This window comes from Corvus kubaryi, unplaced genomic scaffold (genome assembly GCF_017639235.1).
Source record: "Corvus kubaryi isolate FWS band 111438036 unplaced genomic scaffold, C.kubaryi_AGA036_p1.0 37249, whole genome shotgun sequence".
NCBI classification, from domain to species: domain Eukaryota; kingdom Metazoa; phylum Chordata; class Aves; order Passeriformes; family Corvidae; genus Corvus; species Corvus kubaryi.
Genome location: NW_024581072.1, coordinates 5,071,193 through 5,087,576, shown reverse-complemented (window position 1 = coordinate 5,087,576; position 16,384 = coordinate 5,071,193). Strand labels below are relative to the sequence as shown.

Below are 16,384 nucleotides of genomic sequence, written 5' to 3'. Positions count from 1 at the left end.
GGTTCTTCTTCCCTTGTGTGTTGCAGGTCACATTGCCCATGCCTGGAGAGAATCCCGTCCGTGGGTGAGTGGGAAAGGAGCCTTTGGCGTTGGTAGCATTTGACAATTTGGAGCAAGCTGTGAGCTGGGCCTGTTGCAGTCCAGTGCCAGCCTGGTCAGATGAATGAAAGTACAGTCCAGGCTCTTGGCAGCAGCAGCAGCAGCAGCTGCAGGGGATCCCTGCCTGTTTTGTTTCCGTGTTCCATTTCAGAGCTTTTGATCAGATGAAAGTGGGGTTGCTTGGTGCTTTGAGCCATGATGGAATTTCTCCTGTACAAGAGAGTGCAGTCCCATCTACTTGGCCCATTTTACTTGAGTTTGAACAACTGAGGATCCCATTTCTCTGCAGATGATTTCTCCTTAGTGCATCTGGGTCTAGAGCAGAGTGTAAAGAAGGTTGCTTGTCCCTCATGCTGCTGTCTGCAGAGCACAAAACAAACCTCAGAGCGTCCTCTGGCTGTGTGTCTTCCTGAAGAAGAGGACAAAGGGGAGGAAGATGCCAACCCAGCTGCATCTGCTGCCACTGCAGGGCCTGAGCATCCAGCATCAGTAAGTGGCAGCTCTGGGAAGCCCTGTGGCTGGAGCAAAGCAGAGCTGCAGGTTTCTGATCAGACAGCATCTCCCGTTCGTGGCTGAAGAGGCTGAGGCCTGGAATCTTTCCAGCACTTCCAGAGCGCTTCCCCCAGCCATGAGCCCTTGAAAAGGGGTGTGGAACTCGGACGTTTAGACATCAGTTTCCCACTATTCTGACAGGGGCCGTGAATTTGTCGTAGCAAGAGACAAGAGGTAGCATTAGGATGTCTTTGCCCTGGGGGACAAGGGAGGCCCTTTGTGCCCTGTGGCTGTGCAGGCTCTCTGTCCCCGCTGAAGAGAGCAGTGCAAAGATGCAGTTCACAGCCTTGCAGGGCATGGAGGAGACACTGTCCCCAGGAGGGACCTGGCCCTCTCCATGGAGCAGCTGTCAGCAGCTAAAGGAACAGCTGAGATACAGCGGGGTCTGTAGCTGAATATATCTTAAGGTTCTGCATGACAGGTTCCTTCTCGTCCCTCATGTATCTGTCCACAGAGCACAGGGGCAGCGTCAGCACCTGCTCTGGCTGCCTCTGTACCCAAGGAAGAGGCTAAAGAGGAGGAGGGTGCCAATGAACCTGCCCCTGCGGTCAGCCCACGGCCTGAGCAGCCCCCATCAGTAAGTGCCTGCTTTGCTTAGCAGTGTCTTTGGTGTCATTTAGTCCCTCGTGTAAAAGCAGCCTTTGGATTTTGCGCCTTGAGTTGGAGAAGTGGGCAGCAAAAGCCAAGAGGTGAAGAGCCCTGGATGTGGCCGGCAGCATCTTCCTAGGGGCTTGCATTTGAAATGGGATCAGAGGGGCATCTCTGCCAGGCACCTTTCTGACCCAAAGTCATTTCTTGTCCCAGAGCTCCACCTCCTCTGTCCTGGCACCTGCACGAGCTGCAGCTGCAGGCTCTGAAGAAGCCTCCAGTCCTCGAGCTGGAAACTCGAGCACGAGCAGCTCGTGCACCTGGAGCACAAGCAGTTCCTCTGGCAGTGCCGAGGAGCTGCAGGAGAAGACAGAGGAGGAGTGCCTGGCCATGCTGAGTATGTCCTGTGTATTCCTTGTCTGCTGGAGCCTTGTGTGTGCATGTGTCAGCATGAGCTCCTCCCACCTCCTGTTCTCCTCAGCAGAGTGTCGGGTCCTGAGGCCTCCCCGCAGGACCTGTTGTTGTGCTTTGAGGTGGTGAGAGAGCACTGGGTGTTGCTCCTGCCTCTGAGGGCAGCTCGGCCTGGCTTGGCTTTGCCTGAGCTGCCCTCTACGCAGAAGGGAAGCAAGAAACAGAGATTGTTTCTGGCTGAGCAGGAGGCTGTGATCTAGCGAATGAGTGGGCCTCAAGGAGCTCTGTGGGCCCAGCTCCTGGGGGGCACAGCCAAGGTCATGTTCAGAACTTAGCCCGGTCCTAAAAGATGAGGGACCGCATTCCTAAAGCCCACGCAATGGGTTATAAGATGAGCTGCTGCTCTTGAAAGGGAGAAAGGCATTGTTTAGGCAAAGTGCTGAAAGGTGGAGATCGTGCCTCTGCTGGAAGCACTTTGCAATATTCTTCCTGTTCTGGAAAGGGCAGCTGTTGATAAAAATTGATTCCAGAACCCAAGATGCCTGCCTTTACATTTGCAAGGATTAAAGCTCTGGTTGAATGTCACAGAGTGTTTATTCCTAAGAACAGAAAGGTTTTGTTTTTCCTGCTGCCCTTAATGTTTCTAGACAACAATCACTTCTCTTGGTTACTGTTGTCTTTTCTGATCCGTGTCTCCTCTGACTGATTCTCCATGTGCTTAGTTTTTAGTTTAGACAGTCAGGCTTTGCGCAGGCAATCTGTGCTGCAGAGCTGACTGTTTTGTTGCTGTTTTGTTGCTGTGGTGGTAGTGGTGGTGGTGTTGTGGTGGTGCCGTTGTTGTTGTGGTTCGCTGACTGACTGAGAAGAAAGGACCTGGTGTCCCCAAGGAGAGTGGGGAGAGAGAGTGGGGCTACCTTTCTGATCTGCTGCAGGGTGGGATCTCTGTGGTGAAGTGAACATCTTTCCTTTGGTTTCTTTCAGGGATGCTGGTGAGCGAGGGAGATCCCGAGGCTAAATACACAGAACTGGAAACTCTTGGCCAAGGGTGAGCGCAGCCACCGTTCCTTCTTCAAAGGGAGGGGCTGTGTATTTTGCTGGTGTCACATCTCCCCAGCGTGATGTCAGGCAAGCTCCAAAGCTGTTCAGACACTGTGTTGAGATGCTCCCGTCCCTCAGTACTGGTCAGCATTTATAGCTGTGGTCCGAAGGCACGGCAAAGACACCTGGATGCTGGCAATGTCTTTTCTGCAGCAAAGAGCAGCACCTGGGAGATCTCCTGTCCCTCAAGTGTGTGGCATCTCTTTGCCGCTTTTTTTTTGGAGAAACCATTTTTACATGTCTCAAAAGAATACAGAATATGTGGGAATGAAAGGAGCAAAAACTGTGTTGCCTCAAAGGTCAAGTTAGCAGCTGAGAGCTGTCAGGGAACAGCTGTCAGTAGCATTTCTTTCCAATATTTTGCTGAAAACAAGATTCAGTTGTCAGGATGACTGTCACCTAGTCTAGAAGCCAAAAGCAGAGGTGAAAGAAGCAACTCTCTTTTATAGCTGAGGTGGCAAAAGCCAAAGCTTCAGGGAAATGCCAGTGCCGATGCACTCTAGAGGAAAAGGCATCACCTGCCTGATGGCAGAGCCCTCATGGATCCTGTGGGGATTTGGCCTTTCCTGCAAAGAATCCCCCAAGCTGTTCCCTTTTGAAAGCAAGCTCTGCTGACTGTAAATGGGATGGATTTGCAGCATTTCCTCTGGGAGCAGCCAAGTGTACAAGAACTCGCCTGAGGAGTAGAGTCCTTCCTGTGTCTGCCGATGGCTCTGGACCCGGAATGAAGCTATCTAGAGATTCTCCATTTGTGTGTGCAACAATCGGGGCCTTTGGCTGCTCTGGTTGTGGCTGGAGACTACTTTCCTTGCCAGCTGGAGGAAGGATCTGTCTCTAGATCTTTTCCTCCAATGGCTGTTCCATGAGTTCAGGCTTCTCAGAAGGCCTGTGTGGTGTTGCCTGAGTTTGGCAGATAGACTCCAAGGAGAGGTGTGGGAAGGCCCAGCCAGAGTGTGTGCCTGGAAAAATCCCACCCATGTGCACACACGGAAAGAAAAAAGGGAAAAAGACCCAGACCAGAATCTGTCGTGTCCCATTTGAGATTTGCCCCAGGCCTTTTCTTCCCGCTGGACCGCAGTGTCTTGCACTTGCAGGGACTAAAGGACTTCTCCTTTCTCCGCTGCTGTTTTGTTTCTAGGGGTTTCGGCACTGTGTGTACGGCAGTGGACACTGCCACAGGAGAAGAGGTAAGCGTCAGGCAGCGCCGCAGCTTCTGCAGCTCTCGAGTGCCCTCCCCTCTGCTGTGAGCTGTGGCTGAGCTTTGGCTGGCCAGTAGAGCTTTGCTACAAGGGCCAATGAAGTGCAGAGCAGTGTCCACCTGCCAAATACAGTGGGGACAGATTTTGTCCTTCTCAGCTGCCCCGAGGAATGCGAGGAGGCCAAGCGGTTTCTCTCAGAGGAGGACATGCAGCCAGCTGGGTCTTAGTGCCAAGGTGGTGTCTTAGAGCATGGCACTGCTCTTTGGGGCCGCAGCTCAGGATTCCTGAATTCTCGTTTCTGGCTTGTTGCAAATACATGGGAATCATGCTAGTAGCTCGTTAGCCACCTGCAGGGCTGCCCTTGGGAACTGTGCTTCGAGAGGGAGGTCTGCAAGGGGACTCTCAAGGGCCTACGCCATGCTCAGAGCCCGGCGTGCATGGCTAGAGGATCAAGGCGTGGGTTATTCCTTTTTGCAGTCAGGCAGTAATTGCAAATGTCTGTGGTGTGAAGGAAAGTGTTTTAGTGCAGCAAAATGAAAGCTCCTGAAGTGTGGAAGGGCTAGGGCTGTCTTTTTGGGAGGTATCCTCAATGATGTTTTCATCATCACAGCATTTTTCTGTAAAGTGAGTAGGGTTGTATTTCCTGGGGGTTTAACCCTCCGGATGCTTTTAGGAAGGCATTTTACCCGTCATGTCTGTAAGAGTTTGCTGTGTTGTTGTGCAATCAAGAATGCCAGGGGTTGCTGGAGTAATGATCAAACCCCCTAGAACTTCCAGTGTTTTCCCAGCAGTTTGGCTCCATTTTCACCGGCACAAAATGGCTTCCTGCTTGCAAGAGGTGTGTGAATGAAAATGCTGAAGATAAAGTAAGGCCCTGGGGGAAGGCTGTGGGCGTAGGGAGTGTTGTTAGAGCTTTGAGGTGGAGAGTTTAGAGCCTGTTTCTCCTGGGTGTACAAAGCAAAGGCTCTCTGGCTCTGTGTCCTCGGACTGGCGCCCAAGCGAGTGGCGTAAGAGGCTCTTGCAAGCTCAGCTACGAATTCCTCTGATGTCCAGTCGCAAGGTGGTTTGGCCCCACCCAGCTCTGTCATCCCAAAATCACTGTCTCCTCATTCCCGTTGTGGTCTCGTGCCACAGCCTTCTTTGGTTCATGGTTTTCCATGTCGTTTCAGGTGGCCATAAAGAAAATCAGTCTCCTGCGAGAGAGCAGCACCGACCTGTGCGTGAACGAAATCCAGGTCATGCGCGACGGTAAGAACGCCAACCTCGTGAACTACGTAGACAGGTGAGTGGTTCTGCTCTTCTGTCATGAAGGGTCATTCCCATCCTGCAAGCCAAAGGATCAACCACTCCTTTGGTGGCTGGCAGAGAACGGAGCTGTTAATTCCTGTTTCTCTGCTGATCTATGGTGTCTTGGGAGGAGATTGCACTGGGGCTGCATTAATCTTTCCTGGCATACCTAGTTTGAAGTGCACTTTCAAAGACCTGACTCGGCCCTGTCTTACTGAGCCAACAGCCTCAAAGTTCCCCCCTCCCTGCACTTCATTTTGCTGGGTTTGGGGCTTGATTTTTTCCCTCGGGTCACAAAGCACTGTAGATCTTATTTCCTTTGCCTGTTCCCAGTGTTTTGCATTGGTGTGGATACCAAGAAGTCTTTTAGACTGCACAGAGTTCAAGGCCTGTGGAGCCTAGTGAATGACTATTCACTTGCTCCTGCCTTCCTCCAAGAGAGACATGGAGACAAGAATCCATCAGGTCATGTAACTATGCGCATTCATCTCCAGGCTGTTGTTTCCTCCTTCCAGCTACCTGGTGGACGAGGAGCTCTGGCTAGTGATGGAATACATGGACGGAGGCTCTTTACACGATGTCATTAGGGAGACTTGTATGGCAGAAGGAGAGATAGCAGCTGTCTCGGGAGGTGAGGGATGGCGCTTGTGCTTCCCATGGCTTGGGCGGGGTGGTCCTTCCCAACAGGTGGTAAGGAGAGGAGTGATTTCATCTTCCCAGCTTGCTTTCTGCCTTTCTGTTACAACTGGCAGCAGCAAGAGCATCTGAAGTGCCTGCCAGCGTGCCCACCCTTCTCCAGCTGTGTTTATTTGTGTTTGCCTCTCTGAACACTTGCCTGGACCCTAAGTGTACTGCATTCCTTCCCTGTAAGAGCAAATGTGTTGGTGGCACAATCTCAGACAAGCGGCAAAGACAAAGAGATACTCTCAGGGCTCTCACAAAGCTCAGGCTCAAAGGAGATGCTTGCACCCAAAGTGGTGTTTGCAAAAGCATCCGCTGTCGTCTGGCTGGAGAGAGCACAGCCACTGCAGCAGCGCTCCTTCAGTGTGTGCTTGCAGGCCACTGGCCAGAGGAACAATTGCCCTTTTTCTCTCAGAAGCGAATATGCCCTCAGTTAAAAAGGCACTGCTGTCCTCGTGTTGGAGCAGCAAGCTCTTGCTCTTGCCAGCAGCCTGTCCTGCCATGGCTCAGCATCCCCCAGCGAGTCACTCTTGCAGGTTTGCCACTTCCCTGCTTGTGGGATGAAATCAGATGAGGAACTCTTAGGCTCGTGTTTCTTTTCTCTCTCTCAGTGCCTGCAAGGCCTAGATTTCCTTCACTCCAAGCAAGTGATCCACCGAGACATCAAAAGCCACAACATTCTCCTGGGCTTGGATGGATCTGTCAAGTTGGGTGGGTGTTGTTGGCCAGGCTCAGCCATGGTGGGCTGCGGTGTGGGGCTGCCTTTGAGTGACTGCCAGGTCCCCAAGAGTGGTGCCCATGGCAGTGCAGGCTGCCCTGCTGCGAGCGCAGAGCACAGCTGCAACATGCAGGGAGGTGTGGCTGGGAAGAAGGTGTCAGGAGTGGCTCTGGATTGTGCGTGTCCTTTCCCAAGCAAGGCAGTTATGGGCTAAAGCTTCAGGGGACTGAAAGCCACTGCCTGAAACTGGAGGCTTTTGCTCAGTGGCCAATTCCATATTTCCTCGGCTGCAGGCCGGAGGAATGCCAGCCTGGCCCCTTTTGCAGCCAGATTCCACACTGCCTTCTGGGACGTTGGTACAGTGGGGAGTTCTTTGGTTTGCTTTCCTAATTCATGCCGGCTTGACCAGAGGGCTTTTTTCCCCTCAGCTGATTTTGGCCTCGCTGCTCAGCTCACCCCTGAGCAGAGCAAACGGAGATCAGCTGTCGGGACTACTTACTGGATGGCGCCAGAAATTTTCACCAGGAAGCCCTATGGCCCCAAAGTGGACATTTGGTCCTTTGGCATCGTGGGGATCGAGATGGTGGAAGGAGCGCCTCCTTACCTGAGGAAAACCTCTGCTACGGTATGCTGCAACTGCTCTCAGATACTACTGTCATTCTAACAAAGTCTGCCCCCGTTCTTCGGCCCGGGAAGCTTGCCTAACACCTGAAGACGATAGGTTCCAGGCCGCATAGTCTCTCGTGCTTCTTGTCCAGACCATCCCCATGGCATTTAATCACAAACAGCACAAAAAAATCCTTTTGTGATGCCTTTTGCTTGATGGAAGCTCTGCCTAAGGGAGCAGTGAGCAGTGTATAATAATAGATATTATTTTATGTAATAATCCTTGGAAACTGTAGAGTTCGACCAAAGTCCCTCTTCCAAATTGCCTGTAAGAGCTGGTGTCGTTCCTCAGAGAAGCAAAGTGTGCTTTTGCCAATGGAGTTGCTCCCAATTTGGTCAGCCAATGAAATCGGGGGCACAGCAGGAGCCTTTGCATAGTGGACTAGCTGTGACTGTCTCTGGCTTTGGGTTCTTTTGTGTGGGGTAGGAAGGGCATGTCCAAGCCTGTGGCAGGGAGGGAAGTGCCGCTGGAGAGTGGAGCTTCTCCCGTGGGGTCTGGGTGAGCAGTTTGGTGTGCGAAGGAGACAGGCGGAGCGTGGCGTTTCCTTCTTCTCTAGGTTCGACAGCTGATATGCACCGGGGGCACCCCAAGGCTGCAGAACCCCAGGCGACAGTCCGCTTGGTTGCGAGACTTCCTGCACTGCTGCCTGGAGACAGACGAGGACAGGTGCTGGTCTGCCCAGGAGCTTCTGCAGGTAAAAGGCCAAGTGGCTGCAGGGTGCCCCAGCTGCCCGCTGCCAGGGGCTTCTCATCCGCTCAATCCAAGGCATCGGAGGGGCACCAGTCCTAAGAATCTCCAGTCTTGGGGCTTTTCAAAGAAAAATGAAGGAGAATCCTGAGTGGAGATGGGTTGGAAGGAGCCTTTCAAGGTCACCCAGACCAAGTGGTCCGCAAGGAGCAGGGACGTCGTCAAGTAGATCAGGTTGCTCAGGGCCTCATCTGAGCTGACCTCAAATGTTCCCAGGGATGGGGCTGCGAGCAGCTCTCTGGGCGACCTGTGCTGGTGTTTCAGCACTCTCGTTGCAAAGAGTTTCTTCCTTAGACCTGATCTGAATCTGCCCTCTTTGTGTTGAGAGCCATTATCCCTTGTGCTAATGCAACTGTCCTTGCAAAAAAATATGTCCCCAGCATGCTGTGAAGCCCCCTGGAAGTCTTGAAAGGTGGCAAGAAGGTGTGCCCAGGGCCTTCTCTTCTCTAGGCAGAACAAGCCCAGCTGTCTCAGCCTTTTCTCAGAGGAGAGGTGCTCCATGCTGAGATGGTCATTTCTGTGGCCCAGTTTTGTACTTTGGGAACACACTCAGTTTAATGTGGTAGCAAAAGAAGTGAAGTAGAATAATAGCAGGTAGGGAGGGCTGAAAAGGTGGTGGAAGAAGCCAATGAAACCAGCCCCTGGCAATAATTTTGAGATTTGGGTGTGGGATGGAAGGAAGGAAGCAAGAAAGGAAGGAAGGGAGGGAGGAAGGGAAGGAGGGGCTTTGGGGAGCTCCCAGTGAGCCTCAGAGGGGCCTTGGCTTGGCCCTCCTGCCCCACTTGTAGAGGTTTGTGCCACCAAGGTGGGGACAGCTGAGCAGGACTTGGCCAGGCTGGCCCATTGCTGCCTGGCACAGCCATGTAGACGACGTTGTGGCAGAAAGGGAGCGGCAGAAAGTGCCGCTCGGCTGTCCCTGCTGTGGAGGGAGGTGCCAGTGCTGAATCTGTCAGCCACTTGTGTCAGGGGTTTTCAGAACATGGGCCAAAATCCTGTGGGGATCAGCCTTTCTCCAAGGGATTGGAGTTTCCTGAGGAATGCCTTACGCTCCTCACCTTTTTTTAACAACTGAAATAGCCCATGACTTAGAAAAGGGCAACCTCAAGAAGCCTGTTGAGCATCCTGATGAAAGGAAAACATGCAAGCTGCATTCCCACAATGTGGGCACAACAAAAATCTCAAGAAGCTGCAGACACCTGCAGGATTAATGGATTTGTGGGATTGTGAGCCATGTTTTCCTATGGTAGCAAGGTCCTTGACGTGGAGACAAAGGTGCAGAGAGTGCCCTCATTTCTACATCTTTCTGGTAACCAGAGAAAGCCTGTTTGAGCCCGTGAGGAGTGGAGTTGGGAAAGCAGAAGTTAATTTCTTCCTTTTCTCTTTGGGCAGCATCCATTTGTAACCTCAGCCAAGCCGACCTCCAGCCTGACGCCTCTGATCATGGCAGCGCAGCAGTTTATGGCCGACAGGAGATACTAGCCCTGGAAGAGGCCACTTGTTTTTTTGTAGTCTGTAGTTTTTTGTAGTTTGTAGTGAGTGGTGAGGCAGCCCAGGACACAGTTGGCTTTCTGGGCTGTAATCCCAGCTTTGTTGAAACTGATGAGGTTCCCATGGGCCCACTTGTTGAGCTTGTCCAGGTCCCTCTGGATGGCACCTCATTCCTCAGGCATGTCACCCGCTCATCTTGGTGTCACCCACAAATTTGCTGATGGTGCACTAGTTTACTCTGTCTTATGTCCTTGATGAAGATCGCACTTGTCCCAATATGGGCCCCTGAGGAACATCACTTTTCATTGATGCCCATGGGGACACTAAGCCATTGACTACTATCATCTGGATATGCCAGTCCGACCAATTCCACCTGCACTGAACAGTCCCATCAAACCCACTTCTGTCCCATTTAGAGCAAAGGATGTTGTGGGGAATAGTGCCACAGTCCTTACAGAACTCCAGGAGATGACATCTGTACATTCCCTTTTCCATTAGTGTAGTCACTCCATCGTTAAAGACCACCAGGTTGTTCAGAGGGACTTTCCCTGGATGAATGTCTGTTGGTTGGCCAGCAGGGCACCGCGCCCTCCTCCTGTGATCCAGGTTCTTGTGGACTGAGTCATGTTCACAAGATGATTGTGGGATGCACAGCACACACTTGGTCTGGGAAGCCAGCACAGGCTCCTGCCAGGAACATACAGCAGGACAGCAACTCCCTGTACAGTCACTGTGCTTGCTGCTTGCTGCAAGCAGGTGGCAAATCTGCAGCTTTCCCACTGTGTTCCATCGGCCAACCTTTTCTGTGGTCAGAATGAACTGTCCTAGAGACTGTACAAACATGATAAACAAAAAGGCAATGTGCTAAATGTTATTACTTCTCCTTCCTCCTTTGTCTGCCTTTAGTAATTTCTTCCTGCTCTCCAACAAGCGGATCACCCAAAATACAAACTTAATGTGTCCGAAAACAGTTTCCAAAGTTTTAAAGAGCAACATATATTATTTTGTTCTGGTTTGGGGTTTTTTTTTTCCTTGATTGGTTTGTTTTGGTTTTGTTGTTTATTTAGCTTTTTAAAACACACCTGCAAAATGTGTAATTAGTGTCCTTATGAACAGTGCTGCTGGTATTACCTCCTCTTCCACTCCCCAGTTTGATGCATATTTCCTTTTCCTCCTGCCCTCTTTTTATAGTGCTCTACCTTAATGTAGATTTTAGTGCATTCTATATTAATGTGTAGGTCTTTTCCCTCCCAATGATTGAATGAATTCTGATTGGTTGTACCTTCAGGCTGTTCCTATCCTCTGAATGTACGTCATCAAACTGCACATGTCTTAGGCAAAAATTGTGTTAGGCACTATCAGAGTTTTACTCTTCTCATATGATGAATGCCTGGTCAGTCTTTCACTCCTGATGCCTCTGGTAGCACCGCCTCGGTGCTTGTTCAAAAGCTTTTCAATCATCATGGCTGCAGCAGGATTTCCTTTGTGAGGAGGCACTGCCAAAATGGCCCTGGAGTTGTGGGGGCTCTTGGCTGATGGTGGAGTGTGGGGACCAGAGAAAGGCACCAGAATGGGGAGAAAGTAGCACTCAGAGACTTTGTCAGGGAAATGACAATTTATTTCCTTTTTTCTTGGCTGAAAAGTTCCTGGAGGCCTGCTAGTGCTATTGGCGGGGTGGCCTCTTCTTGGGTAGGGGAGAATCCTGGGGCCTTGGGGCTCTCCTCTTCCGGGCATGCTGGGGCTTCCCAGAAGAGCAGTTCCTGCCCTGGCCAGGAGGAGAGGGGCTGCAGCCCTGACCAGATGGACCTGCCACTGCCGCTGTCTGCTCCTGCTCTTCCTGGGGCTGGTCCTGCTTTGAGCAGGTGGGCATAGATAGGGGGTGGCTGGGACTCCGTTGGAGACCGGTTTCTGATGTACCAGCTTCCTCCTCTACCTCAGAGCCTGTGGGTTCTTTGGCAAGAGTCACCTCTCGGGAGCTAGTGTAGCTGGAGCTACTGGAGTTGGTGCTGGCATGATGGAAGCACAGCAGCCTTCGGGCTTTGTCAATGCACTGGCCTGCAATGACATTGATGATGCCATAGACCAGCGATGCTGTGTGCCCATTGAGGAGAGGCTCCAGCAGCTCAACCAAGGTCTCTGCATTCGGACCGCAGACACAGAGACCGTGCAGGATGGAGGCCTCTGCAGCCTCTGCTTGCCACCACTGGTCCTGATAGACTGCTGCCAGCCTCCAGCGCAGCCAGGGAAGCACAGGGTCCAGCAGTTGCTGTTGCCTTTGGAAAAGTTCTGCCCAGACCTCAGGCAGGAGGCCACCCATCAACTCTGGCTCTGCAGTCCCCTGCTCATCTGGGGACAGCATCCTTTCTGGAGAAGTTGAAGAGGACACCACAGGGTGATGGGGGTTGTTTTGGGCCAGGTGGAATGGAGCGCTCCCTGCCTGGCTGCTGTCCTCTGCCAACTCTTCTGAGGCCATGATGGCAAACTGTAGATAGTCCCATTTGCTCCGCTCAGAAAACTTGACAATCTCCATAGGTCTGCTGCAGAGTGGGCATGCTGGATTTGTCTTTGCCCACCGCAGGATGCAGCCCAGACAGAACTGGTCATTACAGGGCAGAGCAGAGGCCACATCACTCCGAGTGTTGTGGCAGATGGGGCAGCTCCAGTCTGCCCCTGTGGCCATGTCTTCGTGCTGCGGCAGCCTGGGGAGAACTGAGGGCCAGAAGGAGCTCCCACTTGCAGGCACACTCAACAGAAGTCCAGACTTGAGCTAAACTGGCGCAGCCAGGCTCTGCAGGAACACATATAACCAGCGAGGGATGTGGTATCACAGTCCATCTCCTGGTGATGTTATTTTCCACCACCCAGTGATGTCACAGTTGAATGGATGTCTAGCCCCTGAATACAAGCAGTGAGGGAGGTAAGGTTACAATCTTATCTCCTGGTGATGTCATCCTCCCACCCAGTGATGTTACAACAGGATATCCATCCCTGCATTTCCTCGTGCCTCTGCACACGTCTGGGGCTACTGCAGCTCCATGTTACACTCTCTCTTCTCACTCATGTCTTTGGCTCACCACCACAGTTAAATGGCAGTCACCAAAGCCTTGCCCATGTCTCCAGTTTTAATATCAGTTCATCATGGCATTTCTATGGACATTCCTGTGAATTTTTAGATGAATTTTGATTCCTTATTTTGAGCAGGATTTATGCTTATGGATCTGATCTACACTCAGTTCATTTTTCCCTTTTCCTACCAAGAATTTCAGCACTGTGGAGGCCACAGTTTTTTCTGGAAGAAGTAGTTAAAAGATATACAAGGTGGAAGCAATAGAGTCCTTTTGAAAGGGGAGACCAGGTCAAACCCCACAAAAATAAAGACCTGAAGGAACAGATACTCAACTGGAGAGTCAGATCCACAACCTGGATTCCATTCACAGAGGTCTTTGCCAAACCATTCTGAACTCATTTCCACATTAGAAGGATGGGTCTTTGAGTGTATTTCTTCCATTTCCTTTGTTCTCCACTTTCATTAGAAGTAGAGAATTAGAACGACAAGAACAAATATAAAATTCACCTTTTCTGAAAAAGGAAACACCACAACAAAATGGGTCTCTTGCTCTGTTTCAATCTTCTCCCTTTTTAGCCTGCAGGAACTTTTTCAGCTCACAATTCAACTGGACCAGGTGGACAATAAAAATTAGTGCTCAACAGGTGTTTTCCAGTAAATGCATGCTTGGCTTTATACCTGAAAATTAGTGTAAAGGGAGATGATTACTACAAAAGCTGTTCTCAAATTTATAGAGAATTGGGTAGATAGGTAGGTGAGTAGGTGGGGAGGTAGGTAGGTAGATGGACAGACATGAAAACTGTTTTTCGTTACGTTTCAGACTATGTCACATACAAATTTAATACAATTTTATATTTTATATTAACCCTAGGATGCTTGTCCATTAGAAATGTAAAGAAAATAAATGCATATGTTAGTTGTATATGTAATCGACAGAATCCAATGGCTAGACCTAAAAGGAAAGAGCATAAAAATTGGACAATAACATCTCAGTTGCACATTATTATGAAGGAAAATTAGCAGTATTTCATCAAATATGCAGTATTTCAGGAAAAGCCCCACACCTTTGATATGGAGGACCAAGAGAGAGAATTAATGCCCTATGCAACTAAGAATGCTTACTGAAGTAATGATAAATTAACTCCCTGTTTGAGGCTCTGAAATGGATTTTTGTCTTCCCAGCCTTGTGAAACAAGATTCATCGCTTGAAAGAACAGAAATGGCAGCAGTAAAGTCAATAGCATGTGAGAGAGATGTATTGAAGCAATGATTTAGGAGGTTCAGTGTATAAAATGAATTGTTAGGATCAAAAAGGGTCAAAAGTCCTTGCATTTCATGGCTCTGTAGGAATGTAAGAAGAACGGGGAAAAAAATCCTTACTCCAAGTAAGTGAGACAGGAATGTTTTCTTGGAGTTTTTGTGCACACACCCCCACAGGCACAGGGATATTGTCCAAGCTGAAAATAACTGCAAATGATTCTGTGAAGGGAGAACTTTTTTAGCGATCTTGCCACTTTCATGGTCTTTTGAACTTCAATAACCTAAACAGAAGTATAAAAATTGATGACTGTAAATAATCAGAGTCTCTGATAAAATAAGGCAGCGTCACTGGTCATGCTGACAAAGCATTGGCAGTTTCACTTTGAGCCTTGTAGTCTCTGTTCCTTCACACAAATGGACTTGCTGCTGTTGCCAATCAACGTGTTGGAAGTGGTTAACACAAACAGATTGGGATACCACTCACCACTTGCCCCACCAGTCTAGCAGGAGATATATAATCTATTCTCCGGGCTTTCATATCCTCAGTATATATATGTATTTTGTCAGAAATTGCTGGAAGACCGAATTTAAACCACATTTTGTTATTTATTTAGTAGTGTAAGGAAGGAAAAGACAGTCAGAAAATATTGAGGAGAAAATATCTGTAAGCCATACCAAAAAAAAAAAAGCCTGACACAGCTCTGTCTAGGATTGCTAGATTATCTTTCCTTATTCACTAGAAGCAAACTGTAATCCAACATCATGCTCTGCAGAATGTCAGTAGGATGTTTCCAGGGAAAACTGATTACAACTAGTTAATTTGTAATCAGAAGTTTAAAGGGATATTTTTCTCTATCACCAGTTTTACTTGCTGGCAGTATCCTTCTCTCTTATATATATAAGTGATATAGAGTACTACAGAATAAAAAATTCAAATAAATATGTCTTGTGTCTTCTCCAGTGCAGTTCCAGCTGTGCCTAGTGATATATTACTTTGCTTTTTTAATTAGTAAATGACTCCTAATTTTCTGTGTCACATGCAATTTCACGTGTAACACAAGCTCTCTCAGTGCGCTCTTTTTCCTACATATGAATATCTAAACGACAGATACCAAGTCAGTGTTGCCAGGTTTGGACACTCTTCATGGTACAAACACAAGAAAGTCAGTTAAATCCAGTGCCCATCTGCTAAGACATTTAGATACAAAGAGAGATACCAAAGCTGCAGCCTACAGCAGAAAAATCAATGGAGTGAGCACTGAAATGTTTGCTGTCAAACACATGCTAAAACAGTGTGCACTGTGATTGTATTCGTTAGACAGACAAGGACTTGCGCATGCATGCTTTATAATGTGGCACAAGGCAAGAGCTGATCACTCTGAATGAAGGGCTTGATATTCCTCACTCCAGGATATGCCAATATTGAATTATTTGCATTGGAAATCTTAAGGGTCTCCTTAAGATCAAGCCAAACTGTAAACCAAAAACCTGGTTATAAGTACAAATCAAATTATTTAAACTTTACAGTTTCCTGCAGGGAGAGGAAAAGCATTGTTTTCCCAGGTGCAGCAGAAAGGTATAAGCCAAGCATGATATCCTGACAGCAAAACAATGACGGAGACATCTGGCAACAAGTGGGATCCAGCAGGGGTCTATCCTGGGATGTTTCCTGTTTAACTTGTGGGCAGTGGGCAAAGCAAAGGAGAGCCACTGTGACGCTGGCAGATGATGGTAAACTAGGGAAGAGGAGGAGGCTGTCCGTATGTGCAAGAGCAGGACTGCCATCCACAGGTACCAGAAGTGGCAGGAGGAATGAGCTAAAAGGAATCCCATCAAATTCAGCAAGGACAAAAGGGATTATTGCTTCTGCTTGACACTTTTCAGATCACAAATGGCTCCTGCATCCAGGTTATGATCAACAAGTCAAGATGGAAATTGGAAATATAGGACAAATTCATGGAAGGCAACCATGGGAGTGGGGGTGGAGCGCTCACCCTGATAGGTGAGCCTGTGGGTCTAGGACTGGTTCATGATCTGGAGCAGGAACAGCTGTAGGGCATCTGAAAGCACCTTGAGGCTATGGGGATGGGATCAAGGGGCTAAGGCCAGGCTCTTCATAGATGTGCCTGGCAGGAGAAAAGAGAAAATGGCATCAGCTGAAACTAGAGAGGAAAAACTTAGGACAATGTGGTGGAGTGCGGGCCCAGAGAAGTTTTGCATCCTTTAACTGGTAAAGCCCCAGGCAACCCGGTCTGACCCGATGAACGTCTGTGCTTTGAGCAGGAGGCTGAAGGAGAGATCTTGTGAGGTGACTTCCAGCCCGAATGATTCCTCCGTTCTAATTTTCCCTGATTAGTGACTGCATCGATGTTCCGGAGGTTCACTGCAGGGGCGCTGCCGGTGTCTGAGGGATGGCGGAGCACCGCGCCCCCTGCCGGTCCCGTGCCGTTACCCGGGCGCGTGCCGGGGCGGGGCCGGCGCGGCCCTCGCGCCGCGGCCGTTGGCGCTCGGTCGTTGGGCGG

At 49.7% G+C, this 16,384-nt stretch overlaps 2 protein-coding genes across 2 annotated transcripts; one reads left to right on the top strand and one right to left on the bottom strand.

The window, feature by feature from the left end:
• The first annotated feature begins 4,671 nt into the window (after window positions 1-4,671).
• LOC121662336 (serine/threonine-protein kinase PAK 3-like) lies at window positions 4,672-9,571 on the top strand. The gene is made up of 6 exons (XM_042023382.1): window positions 4,672-5,229; window positions 5,750-5,994; window positions 6,357-6,626; window positions 7,062-7,258; window positions 7,857-7,994; window positions 9,437-9,571. The coding sequence occupies exons 1-6, from the start codon at window positions 5,105-5,107 to the stop codon at window positions 9,524-9,526; spliced, it is 1,065 nt and encodes a 354-aa protein (XP_041879316.1). The 5' UTR covers window positions 4,672-5,104; the 3' UTR covers window positions 9,527-9,571.
• Window positions 9,572-11,137: 1,566 nt separating this feature from the next.
• On the bottom strand, window positions 11,138-16,294 carry LOC121662414. Its single transcript, XM_042023538.1, has 3 exons — window positions 16,120-16,294; window positions 13,110-13,280; window positions 11,138-12,430 (listed from the first exon to the last, which is right to left on the bottom strand). The coding sequence occupies exon 3, from the start codon at window positions 12,213-12,215 to the stop codon at window positions 11,199-11,201; it is 1,017 nt and encodes a 338-aa protein (XP_041879472.1). The 5' UTR covers window positions 12,216-12,430; window positions 13,110-13,280; window positions 16,120-16,294; the 3' UTR covers window positions 11,138-11,198.
• Window positions 16,295-16,384: the final 90 nt, after the last annotated feature.

Bases quoted from the DNA above. Each gene is read 5' to 3' on its own strand.
- LOC121662336 (XM_042023382.1), top strand. From the start codon at position 5,105: ATGTCGTTTCAGGTGGCCATAAAGAAAATCAGTCTCCTGCGAGAGAGC. The intron at 6,627-7,061 runs GTGGGTGTTGTT...TTTTCCCCTCAG, and splicing joins GGATGGATCTGTCAAGTTGG to CTGATTTTGGCCTCGCTGCT. The intron at 7,259-7,856 runs GTATGCTGCAAC...CTTCTTCTCTAG, and splicing joins TGAGGAAAACCTCTGCTACG to GTTCGACAGCTGATATGCAC.
- LOC121662414 (XM_042023538.1), bottom strand. From the start codon at position 12,215: ATGGCCACAGGGGCAGACTGGAGCTGCCCCATCTGCCACAACACTCGG.